The sequence below is a fragment of the Balaenoptera acutorostrata genome, chromosome 10 (genome assembly GCF_949987535.1).
Source record: "Balaenoptera acutorostrata chromosome 10, mBalAcu1.1, whole genome shotgun sequence".
Classification (NCBI taxonomy): domain Eukaryota; kingdom Metazoa; phylum Chordata; class Mammalia; order Artiodactyla; family Balaenopteridae; genus Balaenoptera; species Balaenoptera acutorostrata.
In genome coordinates this window covers 35,748,795-35,765,291 of record NC_080073.1, presented here as the reverse complement: position 1 = coordinate 35,765,291, position 16,497 = coordinate 35,748,795, and the positions used below count along the sequence as shown (strand labels likewise).

Here is a 16,497-nt window from a genome sequence, read left to right as displayed (position 1 = left end):
CAAATCAGACATACCTAAAAGTAGAGACAGAAAGTCCCCCATGATCTTGCTCTCAGAGGCAAGCCTTTTCATTTTCAGGTGTCTGTGCTGCAGACTGGCTTATTAAGAGATCTCCTCAGACATCAAAGGGATCATGTTATTCGCATTATTCCTATAGTAATCTATCATAGACATTCTTCCCCGCCCTTACATGTAGATCTCCCGCCTTCTTTTAAACAGCCGCCTAGGATTCCCTTATTTACTTATTTACTTCAAATTTTTATACTCTTGCTGCCTAGAGTTCTTTTTTGGAGCGAGGCAGATACTAAATAAAAAGTTTCCTTAAAAAGAACAGTAGAGGTTAGGAACTAACCCTAGCCAGTTGACCAAACGGAATCCCCTCTAGTGACTGCTTCTGGACCCACCAGTTTTCCTGAGAATGGAATTGCTCGTAGGAAGCCTGTGTGGGTCTGAGCTTGGGGGACGGTGGCAGACACCCCTGCTGCACCCCCTCGCTGGCCACCCCAGCCCCGGCTTCTGGGAGCTGGTAAGTGACAGAAGAGGGAGAGGTTGAACTGGCAAGGCCAGATCAATGCGAGGGATGCTCCCCGGCTCGGAGTGGGTCTGCAGACGCTCAGTTCTGCTTAGTCGTGGCCTTGGGTATTGATTTCTACTTCAGGACCACAGTTAGGTGGTGCCTGGTTTTTAACCCACCCAGTGTCTTTGAAATTAACTTCATTTTACTTTCTGATACTAAAACAGTGATGAATTATAGGCATGGAGTAATTAATCTTCTGAGTAAATGTATCACATATTTTATCTCAGCTACAGACTCCACACTTTATGTATTTTTAAACACTGATTCATGACTTTATGAGTTTATTCAGAAAGAAATGATCTATGTTCCTATGGTCTCATTACATTTACTGGAAAAAAAGCTGACCGTGAATGAGGATTGTTCATCCCAAAGACTGGTTTTTACGGTGGAGAGACACACCTGGGGAGCTGAATGCCGCCTGCTCCCCCGACCCGCCTTTGCTGGCACGGTTGACACGCGGCCTGGGAGCTGGGCCCTGTTTCACCTCCTGCCTGTCCTGTCCTATGATGGGCAGACTTCGCTGGACAGTCCAGGCGGTGTAGGAGCTGGGCTAGATGGGCGTCTGTCTGCCTCAGAGAGGAGCCGGTGCTGACCCCGGACCAGCCCCCTTGGAGGGGGGAGATGCCTGCCCTGGGGGTGTGCAGACCTGCAGGGTGGGCAGCGAGCTGGGCCCTGGACCCAGTGCCCACGTAGCGAGTAGTTAGCAGGTGCTCTGGGCCAGACCCTGTGCTGTTCCTGGGGCATGGCCAGGCCAGGGAAGCGCGTAACACAGACGCACCAGTAAAGTGAGCCAGCGTCCATGGGTGTGTGCGCCACACGGACCCTGGCTCACGTGTTTTACGTGTGTTGCCTCATTCACATTCAACAACAAACCTGGCCCACTTCTGCCCTTCTTACTCTCACTTTATGAAGAAGCAGCAGCAAGGAGGGGTCAAGTCACTTGCTTGAGTCCACGAAGCCAGTAAGGGGCAGATCTGGAAGCTGACCCCAGGCTCTTTGTCCTCTGGACAAGGTCAGAGCGCATGTGAACACGTGACTGCAATGTTCTTAAATGGGGGCAGCACTGCCCACCAGGTACCAACACTATTACAGTCGGCAGCTCCGCCCCCGAGGTGCGTCCTCAGGCTGCTCCGTCCAAGTTGTCTGGATGACCCGAGGCTGAGGTCCTGGTGGAGCTGCATGAAAGCCCAGGTGAGACTCGGCAGCCGTGGGACCGGCAAGGAGGTATGCTTCCCCACCAGGTGGGTGCAGTAAGGTCTCTTCAAACCAGAGGGCAGGGTTACTGCTGTTCGTTGTTCCTGTTGTCTGTGACCCTCATACATGAATGGAAATAGTAATCCCGTCTTTGCCTGTCTTACTCCGTAGCTTGGAGAATCAGCTGAGATGAGAGATAGGAACATGTTTCTTTTCTTAAATACTGTGTTCAGGTGTGCACATGGTGTGTTTATAGGGGTACAAGTGAGCGTCGGGGGCGTGAAATGAGATTACACTTAGAATTCAGATGTCAGGAAATTTAACCATAGACAGATGTGAAAGGCTCTGTTAATGGAGAAAAGGAATGACTGCTTTCTTGTCAAAATGAAGATGTTTGGCTTTAAACTTACTCAGTTCCTGCCATTTTGAAATGTTTGCTCATTTCTTTTCAGCCAAGGAAGTGGACATGTGGGAGCATTTGGTTCGTGTCAGGCAAATGAAGCAATACTAAGAAAAGACTTCTTTTATAAAATGATGGGGTTTGGCAGTTTTCACATGACCTGGGCCCATTAGATCCCAGGGAGGCAGCAAGCTACTTTGATCAGCCCCACGTAGGGCACATAATCTCACTGCCGTTTACCTTGACCTGAGCTGTCAGAAGAGGATGTAAAGGCCTGACACAGTTAAGAAAGAAAGCCTAGCTCTGTAATTCCACCTAGGAGAGGCGAATGGATCTGGGCCTGGGTGTCAGAACTGCTGGTGGGGCTCCCTGACAGTGAGACAAGGTCTCGGCCCAGGTGCTCAGAAATGCAGCATTGGGCTCTGCTTTTTTTCTCCTTTTTTTTGTGGATGATGCCATCTTGGTATTTATTGAGGCTAAGTGCTCATTTCCCTGCTCTGTACGGTGAGAGGGTCTGCAGAGGTAGATGCAATGGATCTTGCCCTCAAGGTAGTGACAATCTACAAATAATACAAGACGAAACCTTGTAGGTTCACCTGCCCAGCTTAGACCAAGAGCTCTGGAAAGCAGGGCAGTGCCTTGCCTCTCTCTGCTTTCTTTCATGGCCTCATACGTAGTTGGTGCTCAAGCATTTGTTGTTATGATTTACTTTCATGATTAACTGCAGGTGGTGCAACTTTTAACTCCAGGTGGCAAATAGTTTTGACTCACATGCCCACTCCAGTCTGGGGGTGATGCCTGATTGGGCACCGTGTGAAGCTGCATTAGGGTGCAGTGGGAGGGGTGCTGGCTGGAGACCGGCGAGGGGTGTCTGCTGCAGGGGTGCCTGGGGAGCAGAGGCAGTGGGCACACAGTGGTCATTTGCCTTCCCCGATAAGTACATCATGCTTTTGAAAGAGGGGGCAGAAGAGCACTCAGAGGAAATGAAATGCCCCAGTCTTCTCTGAAAAGGTGGAGCAGGATTTAGATCAATAGAAAAAAAAATGCTTTCAGTGATGGAGAAGAGCAGTGACAGAGACCAGAGGGTCCAATGAGTGTGACATATATGCAGGGTGTTATGGGAGCTGACAGACTGGAACATAAGGAGTCGTGGAGGAGGAAGGGGAGTTGGGTGGAACAGAGGCCCTGTGCCCAGCGGGGTAACATATCAGTTGTTTGTTGGTACCTAGGGCATAGACAGATTGTGTAGAGGTCCTTGGGGATGCCAGATGGAGGAACTGAGACGTGATACTGTCCTCTGCTTTTCAAGAAGCTTTCCCAAATGCTCCACACACAATTAGTTGCTCCATTCCACATCTCCCCACAGGAGATTCCCAGTACTCTGCTTTAGCTTTGTCATCTGCTATGTCTAGAAATGTTTATGTATATATCTGCTGTCTTCCACCAGGACATGCACACTGTCTTAGCCATCTTTTATCTCCAGTGCTCAGGACCACACCTGGTATGGAGTAGATACCCAGTGAATATGGTTGAATTAAATTGAAATAGGGTGCCTGAGGTCCAAGCAAGGTGGGGTGGAGGTGGGCAGTGCCTTCGTGGTGAAGCTGGGTGAGGAAGTGTATGGTTGCCAACCATAGAATGTACCCACTACCATGGGGTCCCAGGATGAGTGGGATGGGAAGCAAGCCAAGTCTGAGGCATCAAGTTTTCAGGAGTGTGTAGAGTCCCAGAAACCAGTTGGAATTGAAGACAGCAACAGAGAATGGATGAGATGGAAGGAGGAAATCTGGAAAACTGAGCCTAGATGAATTCCCAGAGGCAGTGACTTGCACGGCTTATGGGTCCTGTGCACAGAGAACCATCCCTAAGCCTGTGGGTCAAAGGGAATCATCCAAGGAGTTGAATCTCTTGAGAAGTGAGGAGCTGCTGAAGATTCTCGTTAGATGCTTTAACTTTCAGAGAAGCAGAGTGATCCTGTAGGCCCCCAGTATCTAGTTAGGACTTTTGTTTGCAATTGACCAAAAACCGAACCTAAACTGGCTCAGTTTATTGGCTTTTGTAACTGAAAAGCCCAAAAGTGGGAGGAGAATTTTGCCTTCAGGTTCAGCTTGATCCAGGGGTTCATACAATAGCATCAGAGCTAGGTGCTTTCCTCTGTCTGAGCTTCTCTGTCCTTCTGTTTGGCTCTCTCTCTCCTCATCTTTTGGCTTGGCTTCCCTAGGTGTTGGCTTTTCATCTTTATGTCCCCCTGGTAACTCTAGGCTTATAGCCTCTGAGAGCTAAGTCAAGCCAGTGACAGAACTTCTGGCCTAGTGTCTGAGTGAAACCCAGGATTAGCTTTAACTGGACCTGGTTGGTGGGCATTGGGACACATGCCTATCCCTGAACCAGTAACCTGGGTCACATGCCGACCCTTGTGGCCCCTGAACTGAAAGTAGGAAAGGAGCAATTCTCAGAGGAAAGTCAGGGTGCTGTTACCCTGCGAGTTTTGCTGGGTGGCAAGAACCATAATGAGCCACCCCTGCCAGCTGCTTGCTTTACCCCTGCAGCCAAGCAGCAGCTGCCTCTGTGCTGCCGATAAGTGAGGCCACATCCAGCGAGAGTGCCCTGTCAGCTTCCTCTGCCCTCTTCCCATGGACCAGATGTCTTTGAAGTTGGTCTCCATGGAGCGGTCAGCCAGGCCACCTGCTGACCACCTTCATTTGTCATCTCGGGTACATTCTGGACGGCATCCGGGACAGTGGCCCTGCTTGGCCTGGGTGGTCATGGGGTCACTGGGCTGGCGACGGTCCTGTGGGGTTTCTGTCCCATCTCCTGGTCCTCCTACTGGGACTCCACTTCCAGAGCCTGGGAGTGCGGCCTTGCCCCTTCCTGTCCCGGGTGGCCTTTGATGGTAAGTTTCTGATGGTTCACAGGGCTCTTTCCCGCTTCACTTAATCTGATTTTCACCGTCACCTGAGTGGGCAAGGGTGAGTATCCTGGTTTTATGGATGAGGAAACTGAGAAGCAGAAGGGGCAAATGACTTAGCCGAGTGCCACAAGAAATGGGCTCACTCGCATGTGCTCTACAATTTGTACTTAGAAACCAAAGGTGAAGAAGAAGGAAGGCATGCTGACTATTCCAGCTAGTCTCTTCATGTGAATGTGGCGTCAGCTACCCATTGACGGCCCTCTAAGTACATACTTCATTAATACCTGCAGAGGAAAGCATTACCTCTGTTTACGTCCCAGCGCTCTGAGCTGAGGCCGCCTGCTGCTCCCCCTCCCGTGATCCCCGGCAGAGTTTACTGGAGGTTGAATCACACATCAGAACCCTGTAAGAGTGGCCGCAGCTCCTGAGGGCACCTCCTGGAATGTGTGAGGCAGCAGGTGGGAGGGTCTCTCGGGCAACCTCGGGTGACCTGGTCACCTGACAAGGCAGTGGCTGCTCTTGGATCTTGCTGCTGCTGGTTGGCTGTCCTCCCTGGGTCCCTGGTCCCTCACACGGCTTCCCTCTGAAGCCTGAGTCTGGACATTGCTCATCAGGTCATAGAGAATTGTAATTTCACACTGGAAGACATCATCCATTCAGGCTTCTTGTTTTACAGGTGAGAAACAGAGACCCAGCCTTAGAACCTTACCTCCTCTCACTCCCACCCCCAAGTCCATGGTGTCCCTCGGTCCCTTCATCCTCCCCCTCCCCTCACACCTGTGCTCCTGCAGCCCTGGACCTCTCATCACCCTTGACTGATTTGCCCTTGTGGGTGCTCCTCCCTCTGACTAGAGGTGAGGAGGCTGTGGGTGCAGAGCAGGAGCTGTGAGGCTCTTCCCAGGTGTTTAGTCGTGGGCGTTTTCCTGGGGCGGGGCCTGCAGTATTGTTATGGGTGGGATGTCTGTGTCCCGCCCCCCCCCCCCCCCCCCCGCCCGTGTTCATGTGTTAAAAGCTCAACCCCAGTGGGATGTTGTATGGGGGTGGGGCCTTTGGGAAGTGATTTGGGTTAGATTAGGTCTTGAGGGTGGGGCCCTCATGTTGGGATTAGTGCCCTGAGAAGAAGAGGAAGAGAGATCTCTCTCTCAATGTGTATATTTCCACCAAGGAGAGGCCAGATGAGGACATCATGAGAAGTCAGCCATCTGCAAGCCAGGGAAAAGGCTGTCACCAGACATCAGATCAACTGGCACCTTGATCTTCCCAGCCTTCAGACTGAGAGAAATAAGCCTCTGTTTGTTTCAGCCACCCAGTCTATGGTATTTTGTTATGGCAGCCTGAGCTGACTAAAACAATTATGGAACGTCTTAGCAGGAAGGGCTATTGAATAATGTTTGGTCAAAACTTCTCATTTTGCTCATTTATTTCTTCATTTATAAATACCGAGTATCTATTTTTGCGACAGACTTGGGAATACAGTGATATATGAAATGGAAATGGTCTCTGATTTTATAAGAAATTATCATTTATTGGGAGAGACAAGTATCAAAGAGGTAGTTTTTTTTTTAAATTAAAATTTTCCATTGTGAATAGGGCTATGCAGAAATATGGTGAGCTTTGACAGTGGGCCCAAATTTTGTCTGGGAGGTCAGCAAAGCTTTTGCTGAGAAAGTGTCATTTAAGCTAAGCCTCGAAGGACAAGTAGAACTTAGCCTGATGAAAAGGCGGGAATTGGGGTGGGGGTGGGGGTGGGGGGAGGCACTCTACAGCGAGGGAACTGGATGTGGACCTGAGTCAGTCAGAGGCTGAGCTGGGGCTAGCAGAACACAGATATAGCTCCAAGCCTTGCGTTCTCTCCACAGCCCTGTGCTGGGCTCGTGCTACTGCCGTGTCAGGGTTGTGTGCTCACTGAAGAGGGGAGTGGACACACATGGGGGTAGGCACACCAGGTGGGTGAAGCAGCGTGGGCAGAGGCATGGAGAAGGGAAAGCATGGACTTGGGAACACAGTGGGAGGGAGCAGCTCGGCCCATGACTTGGAGTGGACACTCCTGCAGGAGAGAAGCAAGCAAGCCAGAAGGTACAGAAGGGTGGAAGGTGAGGGCGTTCACCAGGGGCTCCGGCTGGGATTGAAAGGGAGGGCCTGTGAGACATTGGGATCAGCTATTTATTGTCTCTTCACTCTGACCGTTGATTCCAGGTGTGTTCTAGGAAGGGTTTTTGGTAACTTAGAAAGATTCCTACCCTGCTTGTTTTGCTTTTTGGTACATATGGTAGAATCCCAAGTTCTCATGTTTTTATAGTCCCCTTTCAGTCTGGCTTTGTTGCTTAATTCCTTCTCTTTTTTTCTTCTCTACCTCCTATTAGCACCTGTGAGTACTTTATGTGTGCCCTGTATGGTGCTGGATGCTGGGGTTACAAAGACAGTAAGAGATGATCTCTGCCAGTGGGGAGCCTGGGACTGCAGGACACAGAAGGGATATGTGTGTGGAGGGGAGACTCTGTACCTTCTACTGCCAGGGTGTACGCCAGGAGACCACTGCAAAGACTTGGGCCCTGTGGGTGGATGAGCAAAGCAGAGAGGTGAACCTTACGTGGCTCATCAAGCCTTTGTTGATCTTTTGACAGCAGGCCGGGAGCTCTGTGAGGGTAGGGGTCAGGCTTTCTGAGGACGACCCAGGTGCTCAGGGATAGATGGGTGGATGATGGATGGGTGGATGAATGGATGAACGAATGGATAGATTGATGGTGGATGAACGGATGGATAGATTGATGGTGGATGGATGGATGTTAGTACCACAGCACAGTAAAGGGATGCTTAAAAATAGGACAGCTGACAACCAAGTACAGTTAAAGATCCTGGCATCTCCTATTTCCTGCCAGTTGACAGTTTCTGTTTCTCAAGGCTCTGTGAGGGGTTAACTGGTTTAGAGACTGTTGGTTTAGAGCCTCTCCTGTTTGGTGAAACTTCACTGTTTAAAGAAGATAAATCAGGTTGCAGAATTTGATTTTAAGCCTTTATTTCTCTAGTGACTTGAGTCTCATGGGGGACTTTTCATCCACATAATAGGGTGGTCTCTGGTGAAGAATTGGCGCTTTCTTAAAAGATGGTTTGCTGGCCCTGCCCACCCAGGATCCCTTGTTAGTGAGGCGGATCCCTGCTGGTGGCTGGTTGAGTGTGCCTGGCAAATGCAGGGAGACTGGGGTGCAGGAATCATGTACTCCTTTTGTTTAGCCTTGGGTAGGGCTCTTAAGGTGCAGTCCCTGCCCAGGGGCCACCTCATTTCATGTTCAGTTCTTGAGGGCTGTTGCTCGCCTCTTTTCAGCCATCCCGTTCCTTCATCCTCTCTGTGGTTTCTTCCATCCCAGCTGCTGACTCCGTATCTTTTCTGTGCGACGTCTCACGGTCCTTCAGCCAGTTGCACGTTCCCACCCCACCCTGCGAGGAACCTGACTTTTTTGGCGGCTTCCTTTCAGATCACTAACCCAACATTCTTTTCTCAAATGAACAATCCTCTTGTGAAGTAATTACTTCCCCTTCCCATGATTGTTGTTTTGCAAGATTTTTTTTTAACACTACATTTGCTTAAATGTGGAGGTGTATTAGTTTTACTGGAGTCCTTTTAAATGGCAGGATTGGGGACCAAGATGACACTGGCTTCTGAGCAGACTGGTCTGTCGTGCTCTCCAGGCTGTGATTGTTCAGCTGACACCATGGTAGAGTCTCTGTAAGAAAGAATCATGTTATAGCAAGGTTATATTTCTTATAAGCAATTCCATCAAGTAATGCACTGAGGATTTTTGAAAGAGAAACCAAAGTCTTCAAAAAGGAGAGAGAGGAGGACGAGAGAAGGGGATAAAAGAACCCTAAACAATTCAGTTGCATGAATGGCCCTTGTATTATTGTGGCAAAATTACTTGTAAGTAAACGCTAAAGAGGAAAAACAAGCTGTGTTTGGTAGGTGTACTCTCTGTTCCCTGTGTTGTTTGTCTGCTCTGCAGTATAGCCCTGTGTTGATATGGGGATATAACTGCTATGAATATTGATGGCAGCAAAAGCCTTTTTTTTCCCGTCTGGCCCAGTAAATAAAGCAGAAAGGATAAAAAGGGAAGAGGAATTGTAAAATCCGCGTGCTGTTTCCAGCTGATCTTGTTCCCTTACAACCCTAACTCTCAAAAACATGTTGACGATCTACCTTTGGTGGTCAGGGTCTAATTTGAGTACAACAGATTGGTTTATTCAGGGATTTTTTGCTTCTTGTTAAAGCAACAGAGCGGCGTTTCCTTTTAGCTCTCTAAGTTAGCGTCACTGCCTCATTGAAGCTTTCCTGGATCTCTCCTCTGTAGCTGGTAGCAAAGTCAGTTGCTATTCCTCAGAATATCCACAGTGGCCTGAGTGCACCTCTCGTGGGAACCCACCACCCAGGGATGTGGCAGTGAACGGGAAGACGAGCCCTTGCCCTCTCAAGGCTCACAAGGACTGCAGAGAGTAAACAGAGGAGTCCTTGGAGGTCTGCGTGTGGCACGAGGGGGCACGCACGCTGCTACTCTGGGAGATTTCAGCTGCTCACCCCAGCCTGGAGGGTGTGGCTGGCTGTGCGGAGGGAGTAGGTCGTGGTCTGAGAAGGCCTCGCAGCCTGCTGAGGGGTGCGGGGTGCATGGGATGGGATGAGCCCGGCTGAGAGCAGGACCTGCTGGCAGATCTGGAGGAAGCGTGAGTGTGGAGGTTGGGGATGAGCTAGGCTTTTAAAATTGAAAACACATTGACTCTGGCCAACTGACACCACAGAGGAATTTATTAGACCGCTAGGATGGTGTTCTGAGGATCAAGGGTGCTCTGGGGGCACGTTAGGAATGACAGGGACCTGGGGGGGCAGAACCGATGAACTGACTTTTCAGTGTGACCAGTGCTCACATGGAACAAAGCAAGTCCTTGCAGGGGAGAAGTGGTCTAACCCTTTGGCCTTATCAGAGGGCAGAACTGCTTACGAAGGTGCAGAGCTGCTCTTTGTCAGTCCCCTCTCCTGGGATGTCCTCTGTGTACCACAATTGAACCCCTACCTCTTGCACCAGACTAAACTTTTCGAAGATAGGACCACAGTGGAGACATTTTTCTTACCTTGGCTCCTGGTGTGGGACCCATCGTGCAGAAGAGGTGCTCACTAAGCATTTCCTGAGCCAAATTTATTCGCCCCCTTGCACCAGGCATCTTAATAAATGAATTCTATGACTTCCATTTTCCTGAAGCATTGGTAACTTTCCTCAGGTCTCACAGAGGAGAATTAATATTAGCAGAGGACTTTATGGCCTGTATGGAACAGTTTTAATTACTTATGTGTTTTCATTTAGTTATTATTTCAATAGCTTTTTGCCAGCAAATGCCTCTTGTAAAATTAATCGCACACATCTCAGTGGTCCATATTTCTATTGAAACCAAAGCTGTATAAAGAAAAACTATGTAAAAGAGGAAAGAGCCAACATTTTTAGACCTGCTGATGGATGCATTTTCTACAGCTCATGGAATCACATGAGTTGGAACTGGAAAGGTCCTAAGAGCCCTCTAGCCTGAGGGTGGCATCTCGGAGGTCTATGGCAGTCAGATGGGAGTGGCTGCTGAGTCTGGAAGAAGAGGAGGATTCAGGGGCTGAGTCCAGGCTCCCTGGGAACGTGCGTGGTGACCCATCAGCTGTGTCAGCCGGGAGAGGCGGCACGCCAGTAAGGAGGCTGTGGGTTTGCCGTCCTGAATCCCCTCCCCTCACTGTGCAGGTGAGGAGACTTAGGTCCCAAGGATTGGAGGGACTTGCCGAGGTCACCTTGCTGCTCAGTGACAAAGATGATCCTGACTTAGAAGTCAGATGGAAACCCGAGAGAAAGAGAGGGTCTAAGCAGATGCAATTTGCTTTCTTCCAAAGGACATTCTGTTCAAAGCCCTGTGGGAATCTTTGTTGCATCCTTGTGCTTTTCTGGGCCTGATTTGGCAATCTTAGGAGGAAAACATGCTGCATTTTGCAAATGTGTGCAAATAACAAACGTGCTGTTATGTCCTAGGCAGAGTCACTGCACACACATCAAGGCAGGTTGCAAAGTGCAGTATTATAGCCACTGATGAAAAGTGTTTTACACTTAGTTGCTTATGAGAAATTCAGTTAAAAATTAAAATGCCTTCTTGCTCCAGGTACAGTGTTAATTGTTCCATTTCTCATAATAAAACTTTGCTTGGAGAAAAATGCTTATATCTCTGAGATACTGATCTAATCCCTGTTTCTTTTCTTCTTCTTCCCCATCCCCCCCCCCTTTTTTTTATTTCTTTGTTTCTCTTCACAGGAAAAAGTAGAATATGCCTTCCTGATTATTTTTACAGTCGAAACATTTTTGAAGATTATAGCGTATGGATTATTGCTACATCCTAATGCTTATGTTAGGAATGGATGGAATTTACTGGATTTTGTTATAGTAATAGTAGGGTAAGTCCCTTTTATTTGAGGAAATTTTTTTTTTTTTTTTTGGAAAATGGGAGGTGGGGAGTAACAGAAAACAGTATTTTAAAGGAACAGGGTTGGTCCTTCGTGCCAGTGATTGCTGCCAGAACCTGTCAGGAGTTCTTTGAAGCCTGATGATGCTGCTGTCGGTCTCTGGGCAGAGACCAATTTGAAATTCTCTTGTTGTTACTCCCTCTTTCAGTAACGTGTTAAGGAAGGAAGTTTAAGCTCAGCCTGTGATGTGAGAGGGTTCATCTTACAGGGCCTTGGGCCTCCACAAATAGGCCAGCCCTGCTGGTGCTTTGAGTTCAACGTGTACAGCTCTTATGCTTAACACCCCATTAAGTTAAAAAACCAAAATAAAACAGTAAAAAAGTAATAAATCCTTCATAGCAGCGAGGTACTCTGCTATTTAACATCCCTTGAGGAAAGCTATTACTTTTTTCTGCTGAGTTGGGAGAAAAGATGTGGCACGCTACTATCCCATTTCACATAACAAAACAAGCGTTTGAAAAATGTCAGATATCCGACATGAAATGAAATAAACCAGAAAATGCAAAGAAGCAAGCCTTCTCCCCGAATCCTGTCACAGGAAGAAGACACCAACAGTTTCAGTTAAAGGAGAATGTTAAAATAAAAAACAGTGGCCTGTGTTATTCTGGTCCTTCAACACCTGGAAATGTTTCCAGCAAGAGAAAATGAATCAGTGTCAGAGGAATGCTGGGTCTTTGGACCAAATACCCACATAGGAAAATAAGATCTATTCCTTCGCTGAGTCTTAGTTGCCTAGCTGTAAAATGGGTTGCTCCTAAAATTATATTTTCTCCTATAGAGAGAGAATGTTAAATGGCCTTTCTGTTTTCATCTCCATGACTTCATTCAAATGCCTTCTGCAGTTGAGCAAGGTGATTTTTCTTTTGGATTATTCTTTATCATGAATCCTTTAGCTTTTCATGGGAGACTAATACTGCTGGATATTGGGAGAGTGGGATAAATTTTGAGCCTGTTCTTTCAAACCTAGGAAGTTAAAGCGGGATCCAGAGTGGTAGCCCAACAGGATGATTAGACTTATGGAGAAAAATGTTAACTTTTGCAAAAAACCACCCTAGTACATTGGACTCTAAGGTATTGTGGCAAAGGTAGTGCAGCATGAACTAAGATGAAGATATGTACCATGCCTTCCTGTATTTGATGAACTTTAACAGGAGTGGCAAGCAGGAGCCTTACAGGTCTCCTGGTTCTGGAATAATCTTGCTGTGACTCTCCTGACTCTGGACTTCCTGTTCAGCTAGAGTATGGAGCTGCTTAGCTCCATTTCTTTTGTCCCTACCCTACAATCAACTTTCTGTCTGGAGGCATTTTTTGGATTATCATACAACACAAAGACAGGGAACCAAGAAGAGTGTGGTAGTCTCATTGAGTTGAAGAGACAGAGACAAGAGTTCAGGGAGGCTGAGGTGGCTGAAATTTGAGAGGCATGATATGAGAGCAGCGAGGGAGATATTGAGAGAAAGAGGTCCGTAAGTATGCCTTGGGGTCCTCTTGAGTTTCGGCTAAAGACTAAACTACCCTACATGGGATGATAGTCCATAAGCCCAGGCAAAGATTACGACTAGGGAAAAAAGAAAATCTGGGGGGCTATAGCTGACTAATAACTAGGACTCACATAGGTCTGGGAGTTGTTCAAGTTATGACCAGCCAGAGTGGAAAGACCTCGTTGAACACCCTGGACTGTCAGTAGAGACCCCAGAAGGGCCATTAGTAGTACGGCCTAACTAACTCTAGAGCAGGGGTTGGCAAGCTGTGGTCAGTGGGCCAAATTCAACCTGCTACCAATTTTTGTGAAGTTTTATTGTAACACAGTCACAAGCATTTGTTTACATAGTTGAGCTGTGTGGTTTAGGTCCACAAAGCCTAAAATATTTACTGTCTGGCCCCTTACAAAACAATTTTGCCAACTCTTGTTCTAGAGTAAAAACCATCTGAAACCCTTACTAATAATATTTGAAAAGAAGCCTGAAAAGGAGCAAACTGACATGCAAGTAACTTAAGTGCCTGCCGAAGCAAAACTCAACACTCTTTAAAGGAAGACAACAAAATCCAGATAATTAAAGTGTTCAGTATCCAGTCAGATATTACTAGACATGTGAAGAATTGTGACCCATAATCAGCAGGAAACTCCATCAATAGAAACAGGCCTAGAAATGACAGACATGATGGGATTAGTGGAGAATTCCTTTACAGGACTTTTAAAACTGCTATTATAAATATGTTTATGGACCTAAAAGGAATATATGACTACAGTGAGAAAAGATGGGACAATGTAAAAAAAGAACCAAATGGAACTTTGAGAGCTGGAAAACATATCTGAAATGAAAAATTTCCTGGATTGGCCTAACAGCAGATTAGACTCAATAGAAGAAAATAATCAAGGAATTTGAAGATACAGGAGTAACACAAAGAATAATGATGGAAAATAAATGAATACCACCTTGGTGACCTGTGGGGCAATATCAAGTACTCTAGCATACATATATTTGGAGTCCTAGAAGATATGAGATAGAGGGGAGACAGAAAAAAATATTTGAAGAAATAGTCCAAATTTTCTAAATGTGATGAAAAATATAAACTGACAAATCCACGAAGCTCAACAAAGCCCAAGCAAAGTAAACATGAAGAAAGCTACATCAAGGCACATCATGATCACAAGTTGCTCAAAAGCAAAGATAAAGAGAAAATCTTAAAAGTAGAGAAAAAGCCATGCAACTATGCAAGCAACTGTGCAAGCCAGAAGACAATCGACATTTTTAAAGTGCTAGGGGAAGATGTCCACCTAGAACTCTTGTTCAATGAAGATATCTTTAAAAATTGAAGCAAGAAAGAAAAATTTCAGACAAACCACAGCTGAGAATTCATCAGGAGACCTGCACCTTAACAAATGTTAAAGGAATTTCTTCACACTGAAGGAAAATGACAATAGATAGAAGTATGGATCTATACAAAAGAAATGAAGAATGCCATAAAGGATGAGTGCATGTGTAAATATAAAAATATTTTTCTCATTTTAAAATCTTTTAAAAGTAATTAATTATTTAAAGCAAAAGTAATAGCAATGTATTGGGGGGGGTTTATAGCATCTATAAAAGTAAAATATATGACAGCAGTAGCACAAGGGACAGAAACAAAGAAATAGCCATATACTATAGGAAGGTGCTTTGCAGTTGGTGGAGTTATTTGAAGGTAGACCATGAGAAGTTAAAGATGTATATTGTAAACCCTAGAGCACAGGCCAGAAAACTTCAGCCCATAGAACAAGAACGGTTTATTGCCTCCCCTGCCCCCCAACGCTGACAAAGTATTTTACTGTCTGCTTTAGCAGATTAAGTTTTATTGGAAGCCAGGCACACTCACTAATGTTTATGGCTATTTGGTGTTAGGATGGAAAAGTTGACTAGTTGTGACAGAGGCCCTATGGCCTGCAAATCCTAAGATAGTTACTATCTGGCACTCTACAGAAAACTTTTGCTGACACTTGATCTAGAGGAGACACTAGAAAAATAAAGCGGTATAGTTAATAAATCTATATTGGAGATTAAATGGAATTTTTTAAAAGCTCAATTAATTTTTTAAAAAAGTAGGGAAGACAGGAACAATGGACAGGGCAAATAGAAAACAAATAGCAAGATGGTAGATTTAAACTCACCCTTATTTAAAATCCACCCTTACTTAAAATCCAGAGGTTATCAGATTTTATATGTGTATAAAAACAACACTCAACTCTATAGTGTCTGTAAGAAACCTAATTTATAAAGACATAAACAATTTGAAAGTAAAAGGACAGAAAAATATATATCATGCAAAACTAATCAAAAGAAAGCTATATTAATAACCAACAAAGTAGACTTCAGGGAATATTATCAAGGATAAAGAAAGACACTTTATGATGATAAAGGTGTCATTTCACGAAGATGATGTAATAATCCTAAGTGTGTATACACACACACTTGTGTGTGTGTGTGCCTGCATGTATGCATACATACACACAATAGCAGATCTTCAAAATATATGAAGCAGAACCTGATAGAACCGAAAGGGGGAATAGACAAATCTTCAGTTGTTGTACATTTTAATACCCCTCTCTTGAGGAGTGTTGATAGAACATCTAGTCAGAAAATCACTAAGGATATAGGGTGATTTGAACAATACCATCAACCAATTTGACTTAATTGACTTTTTTAGAACACTGTACCCAACAAGAGCAGAATACACATTCTTTTCTCATGCATATGGAACATTCAGCAAGAAAGACATATTTTGGGCCATAGAACAAGTCTCAGTGAATTTAAGAAGATTAAAATCATATTAAATTATATGTTTTGAATGAATTTAGCAATGTTTCTGGATAAAAGGTCAGTATAAAAAAGCATGTGAATTTCTATATATTAGTCATGAACAATTTGAAAATAAAATGTTAATGACATTATTATTTACTATGGCATCAAAAACCATGAACTATTTAGGGATAAATAGTGCACTGAAAATGACTAAACCTGCTGAGAGAAATGAAAGAAGACTTAAATACATGGAATGATGTACCATGTTCATGGACTGGAAGACTCGGTATTGTTGGAATATCAGTTCTTCCCAAATTGAGGTATAGATTGAATCCTAATCTAAATCCCCGTAAGATTGTTGTAGAGATTGACAGATTTATTCAAAAATTTATATGGAAATTAGAGAGGCTCTAGACTAGCCAAAGAAATCTGTAAGAACAAATCTGGAACCTGATTTTAAGACTTCTTATAAAGCTACAGTAGTCAGGATAGTGTGATATTAGAGTAAGGAATAGACATAAAGATCAATGGGACAGAATAGGGAGTCTAGAAATAAACCCATATGGATGTGATCAATTGTTTTTAGACAGAGGTGCCTTGATGACT

At 45.5% G+C, this 16,497-nt stretch overlaps 1 protein-coding gene across 4 annotated transcripts in view; it reads left to right on the top strand.

Annotated features, from left to right (window-relative positions):
* CACNA1D (calcium voltage-gated channel subunit alpha1 D) overlaps positions 1–16,497 on the top strand; it is a 322,525-nt gene that overhangs the window by 155,599 nt on the left and 150,429 nt on the right. For all 4 annotated transcript variants that reach the window (XM_057555475.1, XM_057555477.1, XM_057555479.1 and 1 more), the window contains exon 4: positions 11,403–11,542. In XM_057555475.1, coding sequence (XP_057411458.1) covers positions 11,403–11,542 — 140 coding nt within the window. The remainder of the gene's footprint in view (positions 1–11,402; positions 11,543–16,497) is intronic.